The sequence below is a fragment of the Gambusia affinis genome, linkage group LG07, assembly GCF_019740435.1.
Source record: "Gambusia affinis linkage group LG07, SWU_Gaff_1.0, whole genome shotgun sequence".
Lineage (NCBI taxonomy): Eukaryota > Metazoa > Chordata > Actinopteri > Cyprinodontiformes > Poeciliidae > Gambusia > Gambusia affinis.
Window position 1 is genome coordinate 17,303,977 of NC_057874.1, and position 24,032 is coordinate 17,328,008.

The following is a 24,032-nucleotide window of genomic DNA, read 5'->3' on the forward strand; positions in this document are numbered from 1 at the left end:
CGGCAGACGTTCTAATCAGATTTCACAGCCGACTCACAGGCTACAATGTTGATGTATCTGTTTTTGTGCTTGTTGTCAGGATGATTGGAATGTTCTGCAGTGATTTTTAAGTCGACTGTGGAGCGCTGGACCTCCTGGGGAGAGAAAAAAATAGACAGAAATGGATTTTATTAGGCAAGAAGAGAGGAGCTAATAGTATTAGCTTGCTAGGCTTCCAATAAACTGTAAAGACTGCCTGGTAAGAACAGGAATTGTTGGGATACTGTCCTTGTTATTTTGAAAGAGGACATTATACCCCCAAACGCTTTGCATACATAAATGAGATTCCAGGAGTTCAGGGCCTTCATGGTCAAAGACGCTTCAGCAGAGCAGGAGCTCCTTATTTTCCCCCCTACTACACCGTGGTGTGATCACCCACCCACAAAATACAGTCACTTCCAAACAGGGCTCCATCCTGGTGCATTTAGAAACCATCCACACCAGCCTCACACCGCCTGACCCCAATTAGAGGGAATACTCTGGGGGCGAAGCTTTTGCCTCCTTTCTTAACCTAGTTACACAGAAAAAAAAATGTGTTCCCATCCAGAGAACCAGCAGAAAGAGCCTTCTCTAATTAACCTCCATCCCTCTGATCGCTCCCTCCATCTTTCTCCAGACCATCTGGTCAAATTTTGTGACTCCACATACAAACACAGGAATACAGTGATTTCTAGCTGTTGTACACATGCAACCTGGTTTGCAGAGCTTCAAAAATTCACAAACACAATTTGCACTCAGCAGTTTGTCAGACGAAACCCAAACCAGTGTAACCAACTGTCAGCTAACAAGGAAACCGAGTCCATTTGTGTGTATTTTAGTCTCACTATGAAAGCAGCTGGGAAATGGAAGGATGGGTTAGAGAAGAATGTGGCCATGGTAACTCTGGAGGAGCTGCTGAGATGGGAGAAGGACAACAAATTTGTCTTGCTCTCTATAAATATTGCTTTCATGGCAGAGAGGCAAGAAGAAGGTTACAGTACAAATTACAGTGCAATCCTGGAAGAAAACCTTGACAATAAAATACCTCAGACGAAGGCAGAGGCTCAGTTTCCAGCTGGATGGTAACACTAAAATACAGCCAGAGCAACAATAAAAGGGTTTACATAAAAAAATATTTATGCGGCTCACAAAAACTTAGGCATAGCAGGCTTTCAGGTGAAATTTCAGGATGGATCTAAAATGCAGCACAACGTTTACAGTCAAACCTAATATGACAATCTCTAAACTTATGAATGTACACGTTCAACTATTCAACATTTCACTACTTTTTTTATGCTTAATGACAGAATTCACAACAAGTATTTGCAAGGGAACCCAATCACACCAATTGGCACAGCCGTTGTTGCCTTGCATGGGCAAGGGAGCATCTATGCTGTTCGCTGATAAAAATCGATTCACGTTGAGCAGAGATGATGGCCACCAAAGATGTTAGAGACATTAAGGAAACATTGTGTAGCAGACAGGTAAAGATGAGGCTTTAATGGTGGTTTTACAGTGTGAGTGTGATCTGGTGTGTTTTTTGTCAATGCAGAATTTGTGAATGGTACAGTGACAAGCCCAGACTACCTGATCAACAAACAATCCAGTCATTATGTGCCTGCATGACAAACACAGAACTAATTTCATCGTCATAAAGGCCGATGTTGCAACCTGTATCGACCAATTTTGTTGTGGCATAGCCACCACTGTTGCTGGTTTGTTGTTTGAGCATATTGTTTGAGATGAGGAAATCGCCCTGGCATGCTTAAATGCCCTACAATCATAATATCATATTACTGTAGTGTGAACTTATCACTGTAGAATGACCTAGTCGAAGTCAAGATGTAAATCTAAATAAGAAGTTATGGGAAACACTTAAAATATTATTGGCAAAATATACATTCCATTCAATCTGTGACGTTTTGCAAACTAAAGTGGGCAGGGATTTCAGACTTTAGATATAAAAGGCCAGCAGAAACAAAACCCAAATCGCTTCCAGCTGTGCTTACATAGTAAAATCTCAATAAGATACATTGATTTCTTAGGTTGTAATGTGACAAATTGTGAAAAATCTAGGAGGCCCAGTTTGGTATTTGTAAAGGCTCTATTTGCATCATCTATAAATTCACTACTGTATGAAATAAAGGTTAAAGTAAATAGCCATGGCAACATTGATGAAGTGTGAAAATTTACCTCAAACTCCTCCGCAAAACCTTGCATGTTGCTTTTGTAAAGTTCCATGACGTGTTTAACAAACTGCTTGACAGGAATGGCGTCCATGTCATCTGCAGAAGATATACACAACACAGTCAGCCAATACATGTTTACTACAATCAGGAACAGATTTTTAGAAAATAGGCATCAATCTTTTAATTTACTCAAATATTGAAATTGATCAGCTATGTTAAACTACTCAGCAAGAGTTATTTTTTTTTAATGAGGAACTATCATTTCATTTGGCAGAATAACCCCACAAACACCTATGTCCAGTTTTGGGAGCATCTGTTTCATCTGAGCCAAATCAGCTCCAAATCACACATGAGGGATCTGTGATGAGGCCGGTCGGCGTTGCACAGAACAGCGCGGGGGACTCAGCTGTCATGGCTGCTGAGTCGAGCCAATGTCTTAACTAACACACCCTCCCAGCTGAGGCCTGTGGGGCCCTCACGTGCTTCAGTGGTCACAGCGTAAAAGGTGAGTTCTGATTTATTATTCTGGCCATTCATCAAAATGGCTCTGATGCAGCTAAAGTGTAAGACTTAAAGGCTGATCTCAGTATTTAAAACTAATCTCGTGGATCGTCACATTTGTGGTTAAATGACATGTTTCAAATTCGAAAATAAAATAAATGCACACAAACAGAGCAAAGAAATTCAGAGCTAACCAAAGAATAATCAGTGAACAAAGGATGCAAAGTAAATGCTGGCATAAGCTGTGATCCAGCTCTGCTATCACTGCCCAGGAATGTGCCTGAGCTTTAAGAGACTGGGAAAGTAAAGTCTGATATCGACAAGCTGCCACCGCACTGCTGCACGGGATATTAAGTGCAAAGAAAAGCCAGTCACTCAACTTCTATTAAGCTGCGTAAAGAGTCACTTCACATGTAAATGAACAGAAACTCTGCAAACGAAGGTGTCAAGGTAATACATGAAGCCCTTTATAAACCGTTAATGAGACAGTGTAGAGGTCTGCCTTTATCAGCTTGATGGGGATTTTTTAAATGTGAGTCAAGACTCCCATGGTACGTCTTACGTCCACGACACTCTCTATGGGTTAAAAGAGGAAAGGAAACATTAGATTTCATACAGCTGATTTGAACACAGCTAACCCCCTTACTTATTTTTATCTTGAATAGTTCCTTTTTACCAGCTTATAAAACAAATCCAGTCTCAAAACTGGAGATATTGCAGCTGGTGCATTACACTCATTCATAATACAAAATGGGAATTCATAGATTCAAGGCTTCAAGTAACTCATAACATTTTATTTTATTATTTTATTTATTTGCAGTTTAGCATCAATGTGTTGACTCAGACTGTTGGCTTGAATGTCGCACTAATAGTTGCTGTTTTGCAATATGCCAATAATGACATAGGTTTAATAATTCTAATAAATCAGTATTTCAAGCTTAAGTTTACTTTGACAACTGTTATGTTACATTATTTCAAGACAATTCAAGGTTGATCTGTTGTGATAATCGTTGTCAGTTTGGATTATGTCAATAAAAAGTTTGATATCTCAAACCTCTCTCCTACAGTAGTGGTTATTGTATTATCCTGTTATTCTTTCTATATATACTCTCTATATATGTGTATAGATATGTTATTTTCCATTTCTCTTCTATGTTAGAAAATGCCAAAATCAAATTCTATGCCTTTCGATGCTTTTTCTTGTAAGTCTGCATAGAAACCTTTTTGCACCTTGGTTTAATCCTTTATTTTTATATTAACATTCCTCTAGTATACTTGCTTTGGAAATATCTAAAAAAAAAAAAAAACTACAAAAAAAGAAAAAAAAAAAACTTTAATTACTTTACCATATTTTGAAGGAAAAAAAAAACATGTCTTACCTGGTATAGGGATGATTGGGATATTCTCATTGGCCACCACCCGTGGAGAGCTGCTCTCCTCCACATAGAAATGAGCCGTCTGGAAAAATCTCCTGCAGGGCCACAGAGAGATAAGACTCGTAACCAAAGCAAAGTAAATCCACACCATCATCACAAATGATGCTTTAAAGTGCATTAGGAAGCTATCCTCAGATGTGCTCTGCCGACATTAGCATAGAAATGTTGAAGAAAGTGACAGGTGCTAATGAAAACCCAGGGGTAGCTGTGACATGGCTGATCGCACATAGCGCAGATGGGTTAAACTACGTACATTGAAGCTTCAAATATACATTTCACTCTTGACAATAATTAAATCAACGCTGAGGTGCATTATTTTGGAACCCAAACCTATTTGTCAGACAAACTTAGCCTTCTAAGTTAAACTTTTTTAGCACAATTTTAAAAGAAACATTATAAACAATCCAAGGTTGAAAGTTTGCAAAATGAAAAACTGTCATAAGTCATGATCTTTTAAGAAAGCCTACATTATTTAGCAGCTGATGTTTCAGCTCTCTGAAAGGGCAATTTTTAGGGTTAATATATTCAATATTCAAGACAGCCTTCTCCACCATAGGAGACCAGAGGAAAAAAAAAAATCTACAATTCTAACAAGACTGAAAACAGTGAAAGGGGAATAATTTAAGTCCTGCACACCATGCAGACCCACAGTTTCATATAACACATAAAGTATATCAATAAATTCACAAAAGTCTTTAGATTTTCTGCTAGTATTTCCACAAGTTAATCCTACCTGGACTTGGAGTAGAGTAGGGAGCAGATGCTTGCCATTGTTAAGAAAAGATGAAACAAAACACAAAAAAAAGGGGCCCTGGTATTCAGATGATGGAGGGGAAAAAAGAGGAGGGGAAAGAGGAGAGACAAATGGGGGAGGAGAGTTTCCGCAGATTTGAGTCACTGCCTCCCCGTTTAATGGCTCCCTTGGAGTGCAGATGTGGTCCAGCTACCTAAGCAGCATTGTCAACATCTCCTGACTGACTGGCTCCCCGAGCTGCTGAGGAGTTGACTTAGAGGGAGCAGGAACTGGGATTAAACAGAGGGCCTCCGCGCAGCAAAGGCATCAGCCGCGGCGAGGTGCTAACAAGGGCTGGGATTTGTTCTCGTTCCGACATATGTCAGAATCTTCTACAGGCACCTCGAGCACCAGAAGCTTCCAGATGTGCATCCTAACCTCAGCAATTAATTCCACTGTGGATAAGTCTATAACCTAAGACTGACTGAGGAAAGCTAAATTAAAAATAAGACAATGCTGTTACATCTCCCTAGCGTCTGTGCTGTGAAAAAGTGTTTCCCCTCACAGACGGCTTCTGTTTTTGCTTTGACGCATTCGTCATCAAACAAATTTTTATATGAGACGAAGATCTGAGGAAATACATACGTTTGAAATTATGGTTTCATTTATAATGGAGCAGAATGCTTTCCAGTTATATTTGCTCTAAAATTCAGGAAAGGTGAAAGTCTTAAAGCTGGATTGCTGCTTCAGGACCCGGATGACTGCCCATAATTGATGGAGCTAGGAATTCTGCTCTATGGCAGAAAATCCTGAAATCCTGAGGGAAGATGTCCCACTAAAATGAGGATTTTTGCAAAGGGATTAATAAAGTATTTCTAATTCTGAAGCATCAGTTTGTAACTTTAAGCTCTAGTGAACTTGATTTATATTTGATTGAGATGCTGGGCCCTTAAACAATTTGTTCGGGTTCAAAATGCTTAAAAGTGGTTGCGTTGGAGGTCTTCTGGAAAATTTCCTTCACAGGGATGTAAACAAGTAATTACTAATTATCGTGAATACTTAATAGCAGCTGTTGTCACCAAGTGTGGCACAACCAGTTATTAAGTTCAGGGAGTAATTACTAGATTAGGTTAGGTTTTTGTGCTTTTTAAATTAAACTTTTTGAAAACTGCAATTTGCATTTACTCAGGTTATCATTGTCCAATATTAAAATTTGTTTGAAAATCTCAAAAAAGGGAATTTTTGCATTTCAGGACAAACCTGCAGGGGGTGAAGACTTATTCAGAGAAGTGCTTATTTTTCAGAGTTTCCAAATAATTATTTTTGCGTTTGTGCAAAAGAACCATCAGAAGTCTCTGGGATCCGAGTAACTTTAGCTTTAATCTGCGCTTCATCACCAAGAGGCTACACTGAAGATGAAGAGTTAAGAGAGTGTGAATTTTATCCTCCATCATGGCCTTTTCCCCCGGGGAAGCAGCCATTGTCTGTGAACTGTCGGAGTTGTCACAACAACAGCTGCTGTAATCTCAAAGCTGCCCCTGCGTTTCTACTCAAATACCACAACTCACACTAATTCATCCACCGACTGAATCCGCCACAGTCGCCTCCTTTCCAGCTGTCGCTTTTTATTTTTTCCTTTTTTTGCACCTCCCTGGAGCTGATAGCCGGGCTTTTATTTATATCACAACTTTATTATCTGCCACAGTAAGGTGCAATAAACATTTGGTGTAGTAATCTAACAGAGCAGTTCTATCCAAAAAAAAAAGAGAGAGTAGAAACAAATATAATCCTCCACAAAGTAGCAGCAGTAAATATGTCTGGCACCGACTGAGGAAGTGGTCCGCAGCGCTATTTGTTTCTCATTAACCACCATCCGACATGTGCTAGTGGCCTGGCCTGTGTAATTACTGGAGCTCCAATGGCATGGCTGGAAATTAGCCCAGCAGATGAAGACACAGCTGGGACCTGGGCTGGAGCTGTAGGGCCTTCAGGTCTCTTTCCCTTTCACCCAGTTGGGTGATGCTGTGTGTGGAAGGTGAAGGCAGTAGTGGGGTGTTTCCAGCCACAAGATTGATGCATGTGCCTTTAAGGAACACGCCCAGACTGCGCTGTGCTGATTGGAAAGACTCAGGAATGCATGAGGGGCTGTCACTCTGCATATTGTGTGAAAGGAGAGTGGAGGCAGTGTGGGTGAGGGGCCGATCGGTCTTTCATACCTCTGAAGAAGGCATGCTTCAGTCAGGCTTCCATCAAATCGAGATAAGTGTTGTAAAAGCACTTGATCACTGACATGTACGTCTTTGAACAAACACTTTTCTCAGATTCACTGAGCCTCTGTAATGCGGTTACATAATGCGTATTGAACTGTGCCTTACCTCCAGTAGACCATCACGATCAGCAGCATGATGAGGCACAGCAGAGTGAGAGCAGACACCACCACCAGGGGAACGATCCACACCATCCGGCCCATTCCTGGGTGAGGAGTCCGCGTCACGTTGGACAAGATGGTTTGATCTAGGAAACAATAAGAATGTTGCAGCCACAAGCTACTGTCTCACCACATGGTGCTTAGTTTAACTTCAAACGTACACATAAATAAGGAATAGATGTTTGAACAAGTTAGAAAACACACAACATCTTGTTGAAAAACAGCATTTAGAAGAACTTTGGTAAGGAGTGGGATGAATTATCTACATATATTATAATATAAGCCCAAAAAAACAAACCATAGAAATGTTACTTGTTTTACGTAGATGAGAAAAAAGAAAAGAAAACCTTTATTATTAAAATATATAAGTACCAGTATGACTTAATAGCATAATTAAAATAGCTTAATTACTGGACATTGCCTCACTGTCCAATAATTATAGTTCAGTCATAATGGTGTTAATGTATTATGACCAAACCAAATTACTGGTATTAGGGTAAACTAAGCTTTTAAAATTTTAAAGTATTTAAACTTTGACATTATGTGGAGAGTTTTTACTTTTCTCTGGCCGTATAGACTATAGAGCATAAAAAATTATAAACTGCCTCTTCAAGACTACAAAACCGAAGCCACAAAGAATAAAAAAAAAATCTGTTTTTATTATTATGATCAAAATCTGTGTATGAGTACATTTGCAATGTTCAATAAAGCAAAAATAAATATCCTCAAATTATTATTGTTATTTGTTTATATAAATAGCATGTCCAAACCCCACATGTACACAAACTCTGATAGGATGCTTGTGATATCATGGGGAGAATAAACACACATCCTGAGAAATGAATAAACAATGAGGTTAATTAATAAAAGATTTGAACCCCAACCTTCTGCTTTCCCTCTTTTTTCCTTCTTTAGATTCAAACTCACACTGCAAATTGTTTCGTACCCTCATGCAAATCGCATAATTGAGAAAACCTCGTATGCAATCGACTTTCTGACATTCTGGGATTCAAGAAACTTATCATTTCCAACACTGTGATAGAAAAAAAGACAAAATTTCATAAAAGCTTTGCCTTGAAGCAAACTCTTTTGAAATATGCTTAAAGGAATTCCTTGAGGCGGAACCCCTCTGGCAGACAGCCGTCTTCTTCCTTCAGGCCTCTCTGTTGTAGTGACACAAAAGCCTGGAGCTTTGTTTTTGACTGAGATGGTAACTAGTGTATTTACTGTCTTGTGTCAAGTTATTTGTTCTACTAAATTGGCCTTCGTAGATGTTAGTAGTGTTTGCAGAAGTCAGCTTTGGAAAAGTCTCTCCTTGTAACGAAGCTGGCTACAAAAGAAACAAACTTGATCAAAGACATTTTTGCTTTCACCCCTCTCTGTTTAACGGTGTTTCAGATGTGTTTGGAAGAAAGAGATGTGCTCACCAGTGTGGACGGAAAATGGCCATTGACCCTTTCCATCACTTCTATTCTTTGGAGATACAGTGGAGCTCTGAGGAATTTGCATCTCAGCGCTGTCATTATGTGGCTCATGAGTGGAGAGCGTGTTTACTTCAGTGGGTCTCCTCTCCTCGTTTACCAAGCGGTCATCACCAGAGCTCGCAGGTTCCGCGTCGGCTGTGTTATTGCCCTTTCCTTTCTCTTTGGCTGTGGATGCGGGGGTAGGGATTAAAGGCTCTTTGGACACTGTGCTGTTGGCCTGCTTCTCCTCATTATCAGGTGAATTCTTGTCCTTTTTCCTTTTTTCAAGCTCTTCTTCCTCTTCTTCTTCCTCTTTCTCACCGTTCTCTTCCTCCTTCTCCTCCCCCTCGCCTGTGGCCGGTTTGTCCTCGGACTGCTTCTCGCTCTCGGCACCCTGACTCGCCGCCTGCTCAGTGCTGGGCTTCGAAGGTGGGGTGGACGGATGTGTCGGGTTCTGACTGGCGGGAGGAGTCTGCGTGGGCCAAACAGAGCTGGGCAAGGAGGAGATCACCCCACCACCGACGCCCAAGCCTGCCAGCAAGGTGCTGGTCACCACTGATGCCACTGTGGCCTGGCTGCCGCTGGAGGAGGGGCCCATCCCTGTGGCCATTGAGACGAGGGAGAAATGTATGCCAGAGGACGTCCAGGTGGACGAGCCGGAGCTGATGGGAGCCATGTCTGCAGATGAAGCTGGGGAGATTGTGGGCTGAGTAGGAAAAGCAGAAAGACAGATGTGGTTAAACATCGGCAGACATTTTACAGGATTCCTTCACATTTTTCATGACTAAATTTCAAAGTTTTCCAGCTTTGATTTGGCTTATTGTAAAGGTATAAATGCAAACGTTCAATCTGTATTAATGACAATTATTGCTTCGTACAGTATGCACACTCATTAAGCTAGGTACATAAAGTATCAGGATTTAAACAACATAAACACAAATAAAAGTTTGGAAATGTAAAACTCTTAAATGATAAATTTGCATTTTATTGATGATGATATCTAAGCTAATGCTACAAACTAGATAAATTGATTAGTTGGTGTGTTAATAACTAAATATATCATTTAAAAATGGTTACCTTTTTAAATAAAAAAAAAAAAAGTGAATAAAGTAAGATAAAATTACAGAAGTTGAAGAAAAATCCAGACCAAAAAATACATTTTTAATTTGATTTGAACAGATGGAGGGATGGAGGGATAGACGGATGGATGGAAGAAGGAATGGATGGACGGCTGAAATGGACATATGGACAAACGTTTGGATGGACGGATGGATGAAAGGGATAAATGGATAGAAGAATAAATGGATGGATGAATGAGACAGTAGAACATTAAACAAAGTCTGGCAGTACAAATATTTCTCGCCAATTGAGACAGTGTAAGATCCCAGTTTTTAGCATAAATGTCAATTTGCACAGGCATCTTCGGGCCAACTAACCATCCCAGTCTTCACAATGCGAGAGCCTTCAAAGATCCTTGTTGTATTTGCTAGAAAAGAAAGACGAAAAGATGAGAAGCTTTCAAAAAATAATCAAGTGTTTGACATAAAGAAAGTTCAAATCTAGCCAGCAAAGTGAGTGAAGCACTTCAGGGATTAAACTGCGAACCTCTGAACAGCAGCGTCTGGCTGAAGTCACTTCGTAGGTCATGCTGACACACTGCCTGCACCCTGAACAGGTAGAGCAGGTCTGGTGACACGTTAGTAATGACCGCTTTCTGCAAAGGGACAAAAGAACACATTTGCAAGAAGGAAAAATTATTTTTGAAGAAGTAGCTAAATTACATTTGAAAGAGTGGAATCTGATGCCTAAAGTGAAAATAAATTATGCTAAGCTTCAATCATTTTTTTGTCTAATTTGATATTGTTCACAGATGGCTATAGTTACAATAAAATTGTCTACAAAATTGGATGGGTGATTGCTTATGCTGTAGCAGAGCCAGTTCTTTATTTTTATTTTTTTATTTTTTGTAGAATAATTCCGATTAAGTTTCCAGAGACAGGAAACAGAAAATTGAAATGGAAATGAAAGTGGACACAATAAGAGACTTCCAGCTGAGAGAGAAGTGAACTAATATAACACAGCACCGCATTCACACAGTAATGATTCTTTTAATCATCTATTTGAAGCAAAGTTATGATATAACTTTGCTTCAAAGTTACAGTTAAGTCATAGTTAACAAAGTTAACATATAGTCAATCAAAGACTTGTTAAATAAAAGTCTGCTAAGAAGAATAGCTAAAGTCAGAAACCAGCCTCAAAATCCTCCAGTCGTACCACCGTGTTGTTTAACTCGCAAAACAACCTTCAAATGTACGCTTTAAGAACTGACTCTCCTTCATATCTCACGCCTACACAAGCTTCTCCACGGTATAGCAGCTCTAATAGAGAAGACTCTGCCTTCTCGTGTTGTCTGACGAGGCCTCGAAAAACAGAGGATGAAGACCAAGACTGCGGAGATGTGACGATTGTGCCAGACAACCTCGGGGCGCAGCGGGCTTGATGGAGAACTAAAAGGTCACTAAATGTTGCTGCAAATTGCCTGTGGTAGCGAGTAACCAGCAGAGGGAGATTTAAACTGAAATGTTTTCTATGTTTAAAATCAGCCAGAGCCATTCTTGTGGCAGGTTTCTGTGTTGATATGTTGGCGAGCGAAACAGACTTCTGAGGGTGCACAAATCTAAGGGAAAGGAAATAAATATTAATCCATCTTTAGCTGAGCATACCATTAACTTAATTTGTAAGGCCATCCTTGACAGCAAGAAGCCTTTTTGCATATTCATTCTAACTTAGTTGTCCATCACTTCTAAGCTTTAGTGACTAGATTTTAAGTTAAAGATCCCCGCTAGGCATTTTTTAAGACATGCAGCATAAAGATGAGCAGCATGGAAAAAAGCTGGGGGTAAAATCCTTTTTTCTCCTCACTAAATAGTTCAATTAAACGGTTTAAACATTTTTTAAAATTACATCTCCCTCACTTCTCACCAAGAATCTATAAATATTTAAAATGTTTTCCCTTTTAGTATAGAAAACATGGACATGGTATAAGAAAAATCTCCAATGGATCCATCAAACCTGGAATCTGGATACTAATCAACAAATTTCCTGTAAACTTGTTTTAAAAAAAAAAAAAATCCTCCTCCTTTAATAGAAAAAACAGATTATTAGTTTGTTGAAATTTTGCCCCATTCCTCCAGACATAGCTGTTGTAACCGAGTCAGCTTTGAAGGCTGTCTTGTTCAAACTCACTTTTTCAAACACACCTGCCAATTTTCTATGGGACTGACATCATGGCTTAATGACGGCCAATCCAAAATATTGACTTTGATGTCCTTAAGCCACTGCATAACTACATTTCCCTAATTTGTCAAATGTCGCTGCTCAATTTAACGACACGTGCCCCGGATTTAAACTTTCTGGCTGATAGAAGTATCTGCTGAAGAAGATTATGGTTCACAAAATGATCTATCAAAACGCACCAATGGAAAATTGAGTGGAAGAAAAGTGCAGGGTGGAAAAACCTGCTAAAAACACAGAGATAAGACATGTTGAGCCATTCCTGAACCAGTGAGAACATCATAAGTATCTGATTTAGAGTACAGAGAAAAAGTTCTCTTTTAAGATGAAAGTGAAGAAGAAAAAAGAATAAATTTTGTTTCATTTGGAAATGAAGGACCTGCTTGGCTTCAACTATGAGGGATTATTGAGTGCCTTCCTTCAGATCATAACCTCTCTGTGCAGCGTTCCGTACCAAAAAGGAGTCACAGAAGCAGCAAGTGTGCAAAATGCCTCACCAGCATCCAACCCGTGGCAATGGCAACCGTGTATTTTGAAATGCATGACCAGTTTTGAGGTACCCGTGTCACCAGGGAGCTGATCCCACCATTCTGAACTAGTGGGTGCTTGTTTTGACCTGGCTCTGTTTATATCTAAAGAGGCAGTCATGCAAACTACAGAGACAGCTGGGGGTCAGAAGGCCTTGAAGAAATGCACAGCTGGGTGTTTGATATTCAGAAATGGAAAGATGTATGACCGGAGAGAAGACTATATTGTGTGAAAAAGAACATCCCAGTAGGTGCAGCTTCCAGCAGAGAGAAGATTTATTTCTGTAGACACAGCAAACGTCTTAGAGGAATGATACAGTAAGAACTAAAGAAGTATTCCAATGTTTAAGGCAGCAGAGATGCGTTAAGTGATCAGTGGATCACAGATCTTAAAGACTACATTTGCTCTGCATTTGTTATTAAATGAAGTCTGTGGTGAGCTGCCTCTGAGGCCAGAAACCACCGCAGATTTTTTTTATTTTTTCTTCTCATCGACTGTCCGCATTGGTAAAACAAAAGTGTAAAGACTGCTTTTGTTTGCACGGCTTTGGTCTGGATTAACTTTCTGACCCTGCTACACAGCACCCGACTTCACAGTCTGCTTCAAAATTTAAATTAATGCCAAAACAAAAACACAAACAAACCAAAACAACAACAGAGGACGGGACAAGCGTTGCATCTGGGTAAAGGCCACAAGGGCTTTTGTCAGCTCATTATACGTATATCAGTTGTGACGCGTCAACGTCTGCGACAGGCCCGTGTTTCTATTGTTAGACAGGTGAGTGACAGGGGAAGCGTCTGGGTCCTCATATCAAGCAACAGCCACATGCAGAGTTCATCACAACCTGTCTCCCCCTTTACACACTGTCACTGATCCGGCCAGCGTCTCATCCTGACAGATGCATCTGAGCCTCTGCACACAAATCAGAGCTGTTCGAGCAACACCTACTGAAAAATATGATAAAAGAAGTAAGAATAAAACTAAAAAGTAAAATAAATAAATAAATAAATAAATAAATAAATAAATAAATAAATAAATAAAATTGTGCTAATAATTTAAAAAGATAATAGTAAATAAATTATTCTGAATATTATTGAAATAAATCCGATTAAATAATTGCAGAAAAAATACAGCAATGCAAGCAATCATGATATTTCTAAAAAAATAAAAAATCTGCTAAGTTAGAAAACAATTTGGTGATTTCTGATAACTCTTACCATGCTCTGGTCTCCTGTCTTTATAAAAGTCTTTTCATCTGCTATGTCCCGTTTCACCCAGCTGTAGGAAACCATGTAGCTGGTGATGGGGGGGTGGTAGATGGTCAGCGGCCGTTCCCAGCTCACCATCAAGGCTGTCTCATTCAGCGGTTGGATCTTCATGCTCACTGGGGCACTGCTGCACACTGGTCCAGAATAAAAAAAAAAGTATGAAAAGAAGGCAGCATCAAAGGAGTCCAAAAAAAGAAGAATGGGAAAGAAAGCACAAAGTGATAAACAAAAAATAAACATTAGCATGAATACTTTAGCAAAATGAGTTTTGTGAAGGAACTGAGTAGCTTGACTACTTTGAAAGAGAAACCTCTAAATAAAGAAAAACATATTTGAAATCTAATAATAAAAACCCTTCTATTGGTTAGAATGTGGTCAAAACCGGTCTCCAAAAATTACATTATAAGTCCCAACTTTGTTAAGTATTTCATACATTTCAGATGCAAAAGCTCAAACAGTTTTAATGCTACAAACATACAGAGTAAACCTACTTTTGATTATTTCCTCATTTGGAAGTTGCTCTGAATAGGTCAAAGCATTTTGCGAGAGAAGAATGAAGAAAAAAAAGAAAGCATTGTTCCTCCTCAAGGTGGCAGTGTAGGCTGCAGCATGGACATTGACACAAGCCTCCATCAGTATGAGCAAGGGACAATCTGGACAAGCCTCTCTGCACATCAGGGCAGTAGCAATCAGAAACTGGTGTCAAATGACTATGTGCTCTTAGAGTTTCTGCCAAATTGAAATTGTCACCACAATTTTCCCCATTTGCACAGTGAGACTGAGACGCAAATTATGCACCATGACATGTGAGAGATGAGAAGAAAGAAAGACAGGGAGGGAAGGGAATCAGTCAAAGGCACACAGGGGAGAAGGAAAAAAAACAAGAGGAAGAAAATCTCAGGGTGTTGATTAGGTGTGACAGGTGCGAAATGCATCATAACCTGTCGGATGTTCGTTGTCAGGTTCAGTAGCTCAAGAACAATAATTTAATAGCAGCTGAAGATGTCACTATGGTTTTGGAGGCTGAATCATTGCTGTCCTGAAAATCACCTCTCTTTTTACAATTAACACCAGGGTATTAATAACTCTCTGGAAAGCTTTTCATCAGCTCCTGCTTTGCATTTTAAAATATATTGTCGCGTTGCCTGCTTCTGGGAAACAAAAAAAAAAATTAAAAAACCACGCAACTTGTGTTGAATTTATCAGTAAACACGACAGCAACGGATTAATTTTAAACCTCACTGATCCACTGACATCACTCATTTTCTGATTCCAAGAACTGTTGCAGAAGATCTATTGAGGCTAAATATGATTAGCATAAAGTAGTCAGCATAAGGAACCAAAAATGTAAATCTTTTATCAGAGTCAGTATTACAAAAATGCAAATTACATCATACCATTCATGTGTGAATTTATGCAATGCATACTCTAACCTCACAAAAATAATCTCTAAAGCTTCGATCTCCTCCTGCAACACCACTCAGAGCAGAGAAGAGCAAAGCGTGAATCTTTCTCCTGGCAGCATTTACAATGAGGAGGATGAAATGACTGTTGTCAACAATGCTGCTCCACAGCGTATCGCTTCTGAAAACTGTACGATATGTTTCAAAGCAGACCGCGAGCAGACGCGGGAATGATGCGGGGAACATGAACTTATCTGAAAACGCGAAGAAAGGGACACGTCTGACTTAAACATACACTAGCATTTTTCTAAACTTTGCAGCAAAATCATCTAAAGGATAAACACAGACACAGTAACTACAGCACCTGTTTTATGATAATATGAAGCTCTTGCTAGAGATACAACTTTAGTCTAAACTGCCTAGTTGAGTCATTTAAAAAAAATACAAAACAAAATACCAAACATGCGTTGGTTTTAAAAGCTCTGAAGTCAGAATTTGCTGCTTCTCTTCACCTAAATCTTTTTTGGAGACAACAAAGACAACACATCTAATGGCAAGACGCTCAGCCTTGGAGTCTTTCAAATTGTGCTTGGCATTTTCCACTGTATCAGACATTTTTTAATCAGTCAGCAGATGGAAAGAACAACAAACAAAGTGACTCATGCTAAAAATAAAAGCATCTACTTTGACAAAAACAACTTTACTCTAAATCTGACATTGTTGCAAAAAACAAAACAAAAAAAAAAAACAAGGTTTTATACTTAAAAATTGTAGCAACAACCACATCTAAATTCTGACCTTTCATGGAACTCTTTACTCTTCTGCCTACATCAGCGATATCAGGTGGGCCATATGATCAAGTCTATAATCAGGTCCAGGGGGAATTTTTAGTTCACCTGTTAGATCAACTTTCTCAAAACAATACCACAGTTTCCTAAAATAATAGCTTTTATGACCTTCCAAGCTCCTGCTGAACTGTTTTGCTTATGTCAAAATCAGTCATTGTGACTTACCGTAATTTCCGGACTATAAGCTGCGACTTTTGTCTCACGCTTTCGACCTTGCGGCTTATTTATGAATTTTTTTTCTAACGGCCAGTAGGGGCGCTGGAGCAGAAAAGGTAAGCGTGAGACAGCTGGAATATATCTGTAGAGGAAGACTAATGTAACATCGTGCTTTGTGCATGAATAAAATTAGCTTGAACAGACCCTCATCATGGAGTATGCAAGAAGAAATGCATTTGATGCAGCTTTCAAGTTAAAAGCAATCGAGCTGGCCGATAAAGAAGGAAACAGACACTGAGGAAGAAGACTTCCATGGTTTCAGTGCACAGGAGGAAGAGGATGACGGCTCTCATATGTTATTTAAACCAGCCCTGTTAGTTATTGTTTTATTAGCTATGTTGTTTTGCTATATTGCTGCTGTTCAGAAAGAAAAGCTACGGCATATTATTAAAACTTTAAAAACACTTTCTGTGTACCGTCTTTCTTTGTAAATATCTCATGTTTCAATGTAGGCACATGCGGCTTATGCACCGTGCGGCTGATGTATGTACAAAATGTGTTTCCTTTAAAAATGTAGGGGGTGCGGCTTATAACCAGGTGCGCTCTATAGTGTAGTCTAACGTTGATATTCTGATCACTCAACCTCAGAGCATAAATAGTCTTCCTTTTTCAGTATCCTTTCCAAGAAAAAGAAAAAAAAATAATAGTAATAATTCCTGAACCAGATGAAAGTAATTCATACACCCATATATATGGTTAAAAAAAAAAGTCTTGTGAGAATCATGCCTTTGACTATAAAATCTTATAGGAGATGTCTGGCAATACTTTTGCTACTTTAAGCACAAATTCACTTTTTGCTATGCAGCAAATCAATAAGCCACAGTACACCAACAAATCCAACACAAATTGCTTGCAAAATGAAGGCTTAGGAGTGTCCTAATCCATGTCCGTACCAAAGTCTGAGATGCAGTGGTATGACATTAAAAAGACCATCCCCTCCAATATGAGTAACATAAAAAAATACTCTGCAAAGGAGAATGGGACAAAAATCTTTAACATGAATGTAAAAGAAAATATCCATTCAGAAACTGGCCATGAGCCTCATACTGTTTAAAACTACAAGCCAAAATTTACTACATAAATAACATGAAATATTCCACACATCACAACCTCAAGAGATAGCACTCCTAAGAAAGAAAAGTCTCTTTTACAGCCCAGAATGCCAAGAGAGTTTTACATCTGAGACCAAAGAAACACGACTGGTCGACGAACAAAGCAGAAAATAACTAAAAAGAAAAGAGAAGAAGAGAAAATGCGAGATATGCTGGCCCACATTCATCCTGCCCAGCGACATAACACCACAAAAGCAATTTCACAACTTAATTTGTATGGGTCTATTTTAGCAATGCCACATATTAATGATGATTGCTGATCGGCCCTTTTAGAGTGCTCCAACTTCATCACAAGCATTCCCAATCAATTCTCCCCACCAGACACCAACAACACCAATTTAGGGAGCAGCAGCCTTTCTCATTAGTCTCTTCAGTTCCTGCACTCTCTGTTAAAGTAAGCGCAGCAAGACGATCACATAAAAGAACAAAAGACAAGCAAAAAGACTCTGATCAGGGCTCGGGTGTAGTTGGTTCTTTGTATGTTCTTTCTTTATGTGTTACGTCAGGTGTACCCCAAAAAGCAACTTTTAATCAGCAACTTCTACAGTATATGAGTGAAACAAAATTCATTCACAAAAATTTAAAGATGCTAATCTTAGCATTATATGCTAAAAAGCATTAGCATCAATGTACTACTTTCATCCAGTGTTTGATTTTGAGTAGCTACACAATGTTCTTAAAATGACAAAGGAGATTTTGTGTGCTTTCCATTCCTTATTTTTCCCATTTAACAGCAAAACCACCACCTGAAGGTGGTTAAGTTTAGTTTAGGCATGTAAATCAAATGCTTTGAATAAAAAAACTAAACTCTGTAAAGTACCTCTGATACTGAATTTGAGCTCCTTTCCATTTTATTTTTATTTTTGAATGAAATACTTTAAAATAAACTAGCTGTGTTGTTACGTGCTTTTTTTAGCTAGACGATGTTTGAGAGCCAGACCAGGATTTACCGTAACACACGTACTAGAAGATTTGCCTAACCATTTTGTGGAATACATATCCCAAATTAATCTTATTTAATCTGAAAAAACTTGCTTAATAAAGAACCAAAAAACGAAAAGACCAAAACTGTGAGCCGCTGACTTACATGTGCTTCACAACTTATTTGAAAAAGGATATTTAACTTGTTTATATGGAGGAACTTTTTCTGTTTGGGAGTAAAAAAACTTCTGCCTTTCCCTTTTTCAATCTTTTCTAGAGCAATGCATCAAAGTGCTCATTAAACAAAACAGAGGGACCCATTATTAATGTTACCATGAGTTCTCATAAATTTGCATAAATTTTTAATGAAATTTAATTGGAACTTTTAAACTGCTGCTGAAACAACAAAATAAGGAGGACACAAATAAAGTTTACTGGATAAGTATGCTTCCTTGCTACAAAGAAAACATTTCCAATTTCTTTACAGACATCTGCAGATAATGGCAAAGACAAATCATTGTGAAACACATAACAGACAATTTGCAGTGTTCTAAAAAAATGATAAATAAATATATAAAATAAATAAATAAATAAACGCTTTTGAGACATAAAACAAATCTTACCTCTGGAAGCCTCTGTGCTGTGTGGGCTTCCTAATATCTCAGTCAAATCTTTCTGCCATGCATCTTTCACAGCCGACTTAAAAATCTTCCTATTGTTCAGGTCCTGCAGGGGCCTGAAGTTGTTTGTCAGGTACTCGACAGACTTGACGTGGTCCTGTTGTTCCGTAGTGAAGATGGAGTAAAAAGCATCCAGCTGAATGGAGAGAAATGTAGAATAGCTATCAAGGAAAATTTAAGAGCTACCGTTCCTGCGTGTGCGTGCGTGGGTGCGCGTTTGCCGTGTGTGAGCGAGTCAATGTTCACATGAATGTGTTAAATATAATATATCATGCAGCACTGCATTTGTAGTCACTTGCCAGTAGCTGAATGTTCACAAGTGGAGAGCAGTATTTGCAAGAAACATTTACACCACAGGCAGCAGCAGGCACAGACTTCAATCATCACCCTGGCTACCTGCTGGGCTGTAACTTCTCAATGGGGCAAATTTGTGGCCATTGATTGCCAAGAATGATCTCCTGCCGTGTGCTGTAATGACTACACATTACAGATACTGTGGAATCAATGTGTCCTATGGGTGCTTGGAGAAATGAATTACAGGTTCATAAAGGACTATCTGTGAGCGTCACAAACATTGTAGAGGTGGTCAATAATGTTGCAGCAGAAATCATTTTTGAACAAAAGATTTGTTCTCATGCAAGTTCATAGATATTCCACTGAGCCCTGCACATTTCTGTGGAACAGAATGCACTAGAGAATATGCAGCTGGGTAACCCAAGAATTGTATGTATAAAAGATGCTGCAAAGCACTGTAGAAAGGAGGGGATCAGCAAAAAAAAAAAAAAAAAGCACAGGGCGTGATTTGGCATATATTATCTCTCAAAATCACAAACAGCAATAACAGCTGGAGGTAAAATGTTTTAAAGCACACAGGCAAATGCTGCAAAATGCAGCATTTTTCATGATCACACACTGGGTGGATACTGTAGAAACATAAATTATTTAAATTGATTAACTTAAACAACCAAGATTGCATGATGACTTGCTTCAGTGTAACACAATATTATATAGTAATATTATATAGTAAAACAGCTATTTAATACATTATCTCAGTAAATGTATTTTTTAAGGGCTATGGAAGTGAAATTCAAAACAGATGTTGCTAACAAATGCAGTAATCTGCATGTACAAAGAACAAACAAAACAGTCTGTAAATGGAGTGAACTGTAACAAAGTTAATTGACACAGGAATATAAAATGAACATTGAGTGAAGGAAATAGAAAAAAGGCATTCTGAGTCAAGAAAATGTCTGAAATCTGTCAGAATTTAGAAAGGAACGCTGCTATATATATGTAGAATTAATTTTAGCTGCTTTAGTCCTAATTAATGACCTATAAAAAGATTTCTCATTATCAAGATACAAGAAGCCTCTTGTGATGTATAAAAGCAAAGAGCTCTCTAAGACCGCGGGTACAGGCATATTTCTAAACTTATAAATATTCCAGTGAGCGAAATCCACAAGCAGAGAGAAAACAATTTCCCCATAACCTGGCCACAACCAGGTGCTCCTCACTGGATTTCTGGTTGAGAAGCAGAAAAAAATCAGAAGAATCGTCCAAGGGCCAAACACAGCTCACCAATAGCTTAAAATACTTAAAAAGCATTGTTAAAGTTTGCTGCAGAACACCTGGACAGGTCACAGAAAGAGTAAAATTTAAGTCTCTAAATATAAATGCACACTCCATAGTTGGAGGAATGCTACAGTCAGGGCTAAAATTATAGTAAGACCAAGATTTTAAGGGAAGGGAAACCAATTCTAATCCAATTTTAAGTCTCTACTGTAATCACATTAATGTTGTTGTCACTGCAAACATTTTAAGGACATTCTTCTTGTGGTACCTCATTAGTTTACTTACTAACTGGTGTCATTCGTGCACCATATTTTTAGTCTGCTGCATTTTAGGTGGATCCAAATTTGCATGTAAGTATGCAGGAGTCACTGATGCCAGTGTTGGAAGTTTTCATAAAAAAACTGTATCACATGCATTTGAATGCAGCAAAATTGCATTAAAACAGTGAAGGTCCTTCGGTGATGCATATCTAAAACTTTAAGAGAATGCAGTCTTACGACTGGTTCTTCCACATATACACAGGGAGACATGATCCAAAACATATAGCCTTGGAAACTCTCAATTGATTTCAGAAAAAGAAAATGAAGCTGCAGGAATGGGCCAGTCAAGCACTTAACTTGAATACAAAGTTAAAAGAACTGAAGATCATATAAAAGTCACCCATAAAACATTTAATATTTGTGAAGAAGAATGGGTCAAATGTCAAACCATGTAAAACATGCAACAACTTTCTCCGTACAAGAGATAATCTAAACCTGGTATTACCAAATGAAGATCTTCTGATGAGTATTAAACATATTGCAGTAGGCATTTGAATATTTATATTTTTAATAACTTTATGAACTATTTTATTTAGATTTTTTTGTATTGTGTGGGTTACATAAGTTGTTACCAAAATCTGGTTTAAATTTCATGTGCATACATTACAGTGAAAAACCAATACTGTGTGCTCAATACTTATTTTCCCTGCTATATAAGAGTAGGTGCTGTCAAATACCAGTAATTGGCTCAACTGTCCTGTTTAATCATGCGCTGCATAGGCAGTCATGGTTTTATATGCAAAGGAGCTGGAGAGAAATGTGCAAAAGGGACTAAGGAGGTGAGGCACATGAGGGAAAATTGCTTGTGCGTTCACAGTGGTGGACTGCAACTGATCCACAAATGGGATCTTAGTGTGTGAGGCGAATACAGCAGTCAAGGTCTGCATGTCTGTGTGTGTGTGAGTGGAGTTAACACACCTGTGAGTGGGACAGATACACGGGCCTGGAGAAGATGATCCACTCCACTACTTTGCTGCAGGGCGGAGTGGTCAAAGAGCCGGTGTATCGGTAATAACTGTCCACCGACGAAGGCAGCAGATCCCTCAAGATGAATGACCTGAGGTTGGTCTCCTTTTCTGGGTGAGGCACGGGATTAAAATTTGTTAGTACACAAATCTTTAAAGCTTGGTGTTCTGCACATGGCCCCATTTCACCCTCCTTGTGGCGTTTTTACAGCTTTCCTGAAACCTCCTCTCATGGAAGGGCAGTAGTTAAAAGCCTCAGTACTTGTTATCACCCAGGCCAGATCTTTGTAGTGAGATGGGCTGAGAGAGGCGCAAAAGCAGGGAAGTCTGATAAGATGGCCAACCCTGACAGCTGATCTGTGGCTGGGTGGCAGTGCGCTCTGCTCCATGTAACAACTGTGGCTAGGCCACAGGGATTAAGACAGATCATTATGATTAGCAGATTTGTTCTGTTGTGTGATTAAAACCTGGCAAAGCTGAGCAGAAAAAATACAAACAAACCAAAAAAAAAAAACATATAGAGGAAGACGTCTTTATCTCCTGTAAATATGCTGTGAGGGTTATGGAAGTAGGTTTGTTTTTCCTAGAATTATAATGACAGGATCCTAAACAAAGCTGAATTTACATCAAATCCAATCTCTCACTGCCTATGGCCTTATCTTTAAAGAAACAGAGGTTCAGGGTGTGGTTTGCATTCAAACAACAGACGCACGGGAAGCTTCGCCCCTTTGCCTCATCTGTACTCTGAGTCAAACTCAGTATGCACGGCCTTTCTTCTCCCTGTCTTCAGACAGTGTACGTGCCCTATCGCTCCTGGGCCGCCGAGATGCTGATGGATGGATGACTGTGGGATAACGAGCTAGTGGAAAAGCAACCATCCTAACAGGGGAGAAGGCGAAGAGCATTTAGCAGCTAGCAGGAAGCGAGTCCAAAAAGCTGCAGCATCCATGCCAAGCTCTTTGTCAGCTGGGGAAATGGGATTCTGTGGTGCTAGAACAAACATCTGTGTATATGCACAGCACAGACTCGTGCCAGGCAGGCTTTGGCTCAGGAGGTAGAGCAGGTTGTCCACCAATATTCAGGGGCTCACTGCTCAGTCTCTGACCCCTCCAAATAGCATTATGTCCCTGAGCATGAAAATGAACCCAAAAACGCTCCTAACGGCACAAGCCCTTTACAGACAGGCAGTTATTATATATTTGTAAATGGAAAAATGAAAATGTAAAATCCTTTCAATGATAGAAAGAGTGGGAAAATGTAATAAAAGTAGGGGTTATGTTTAAAAAGTATGCTTTGTATGTATTTAAAAAGCAACTGATGCATAATATCATATAATTTAAAATTATTATTAAAAACACCAACAAAACATTATTATCTTAAATATTTCTGTAAATACAGTGATACTTTTTCACAGCGTTATCATATTGTTACATTTTACTAGTTCATATCTAATTCATAATTTAGATATGTAAACCACTGCTCCACATTGAATGTGTTGCTCAAAAAAAGTTAATGTGGGAGCAACATCTCTCTTAGTAAGGCAACTGCAGTTGGAAAGCTGCTTGACAGACACATTTGTGTCAAGGACTAGTCCTACCCAAGCAGATAGTTCATCTAATATCACGGTGCTTTTCTTGTGTTATTTTATACAAAGCAGAATTAAAAAGGTATAATTTACAGGCAATAAGGCCTTAAAGACCATCAGTATTTATATGTTGTATAATTTCAGCAGCTGTAGGAATAGTTGCCTTTTTTTTGTCAAATAAAAGCAGTTCGATAATGTTATAGATTTTTGTGTTAATGGTATGTTCACTTATAGTTACCACAGCCATGTTCCACCCCTTACTTATTACAATACAAAAGAGGGCCTTCAGTTTTCTTTATTGCGTTTACTTCAAGTTGAAGTGACCCATTTTATTTTCCTGAGGCTAAAAAAAATATGTGGTGATAGTCTCTAGAAATGACAGCCATTTAACCAAGAATATTTTTTTCTATATCAAGTAGCACACATGTTCCTGCAAGTCCAACACCAAATGCCCATCTCCTTTCAAATTTTAATCAAAATCAGCTGCGTGAAGCTGCTATCAGAGTAAAAATAAAAAAAAATAAAATTGCAATACGCTTCCAAACATCATCT

The 24,032-nt window shown here is 38.8% G+C and overlaps 1 protein-coding gene across 1 annotated transcript in view; it reads right to left on the reverse strand.

Annotated features, from left to right (window-relative positions):
• The window catches only part of ca16b (carbonic anhydrase XVI b), a 152,182-nt gene that overhangs the window by 12,235 nt on the left and 115,915 nt on the right, over positions 1-24,032 (reverse strand). The window contains exons 7-16 of the mRNA XM_044121238.1: positions 21,849-22,006; positions 18,982-19,174; positions 13,808-13,992; positions 10,374-10,482; positions 10,205-10,254; positions 8,733-9,474; positions 7,253-7,391; positions 4,088-4,179; positions 2,212-2,303; positions 38-134 (exon numbers count right to left, since the gene is read on the reverse strand). Of these exons, the coding sequence (XP_043977173.1) occupies positions 38-134; positions 2,212-2,303; positions 4,088-4,179; positions 7,253-7,391; positions 8,733-9,474; positions 10,205-10,254; positions 10,374-10,482; positions 13,808-13,992; positions 18,982-19,174; positions 21,849-22,006 (1,857 nt within the window). The remainder of the gene's footprint in view (positions 1-37; positions 135-2,211; positions 2,304-4,087; positions 4,180-7,252; positions 7,392-8,732; positions 9,475-10,204; positions 10,255-10,373; positions 10,483-13,807; positions 13,993-18,981; positions 19,175-21,848; positions 22,007-24,032) is intronic.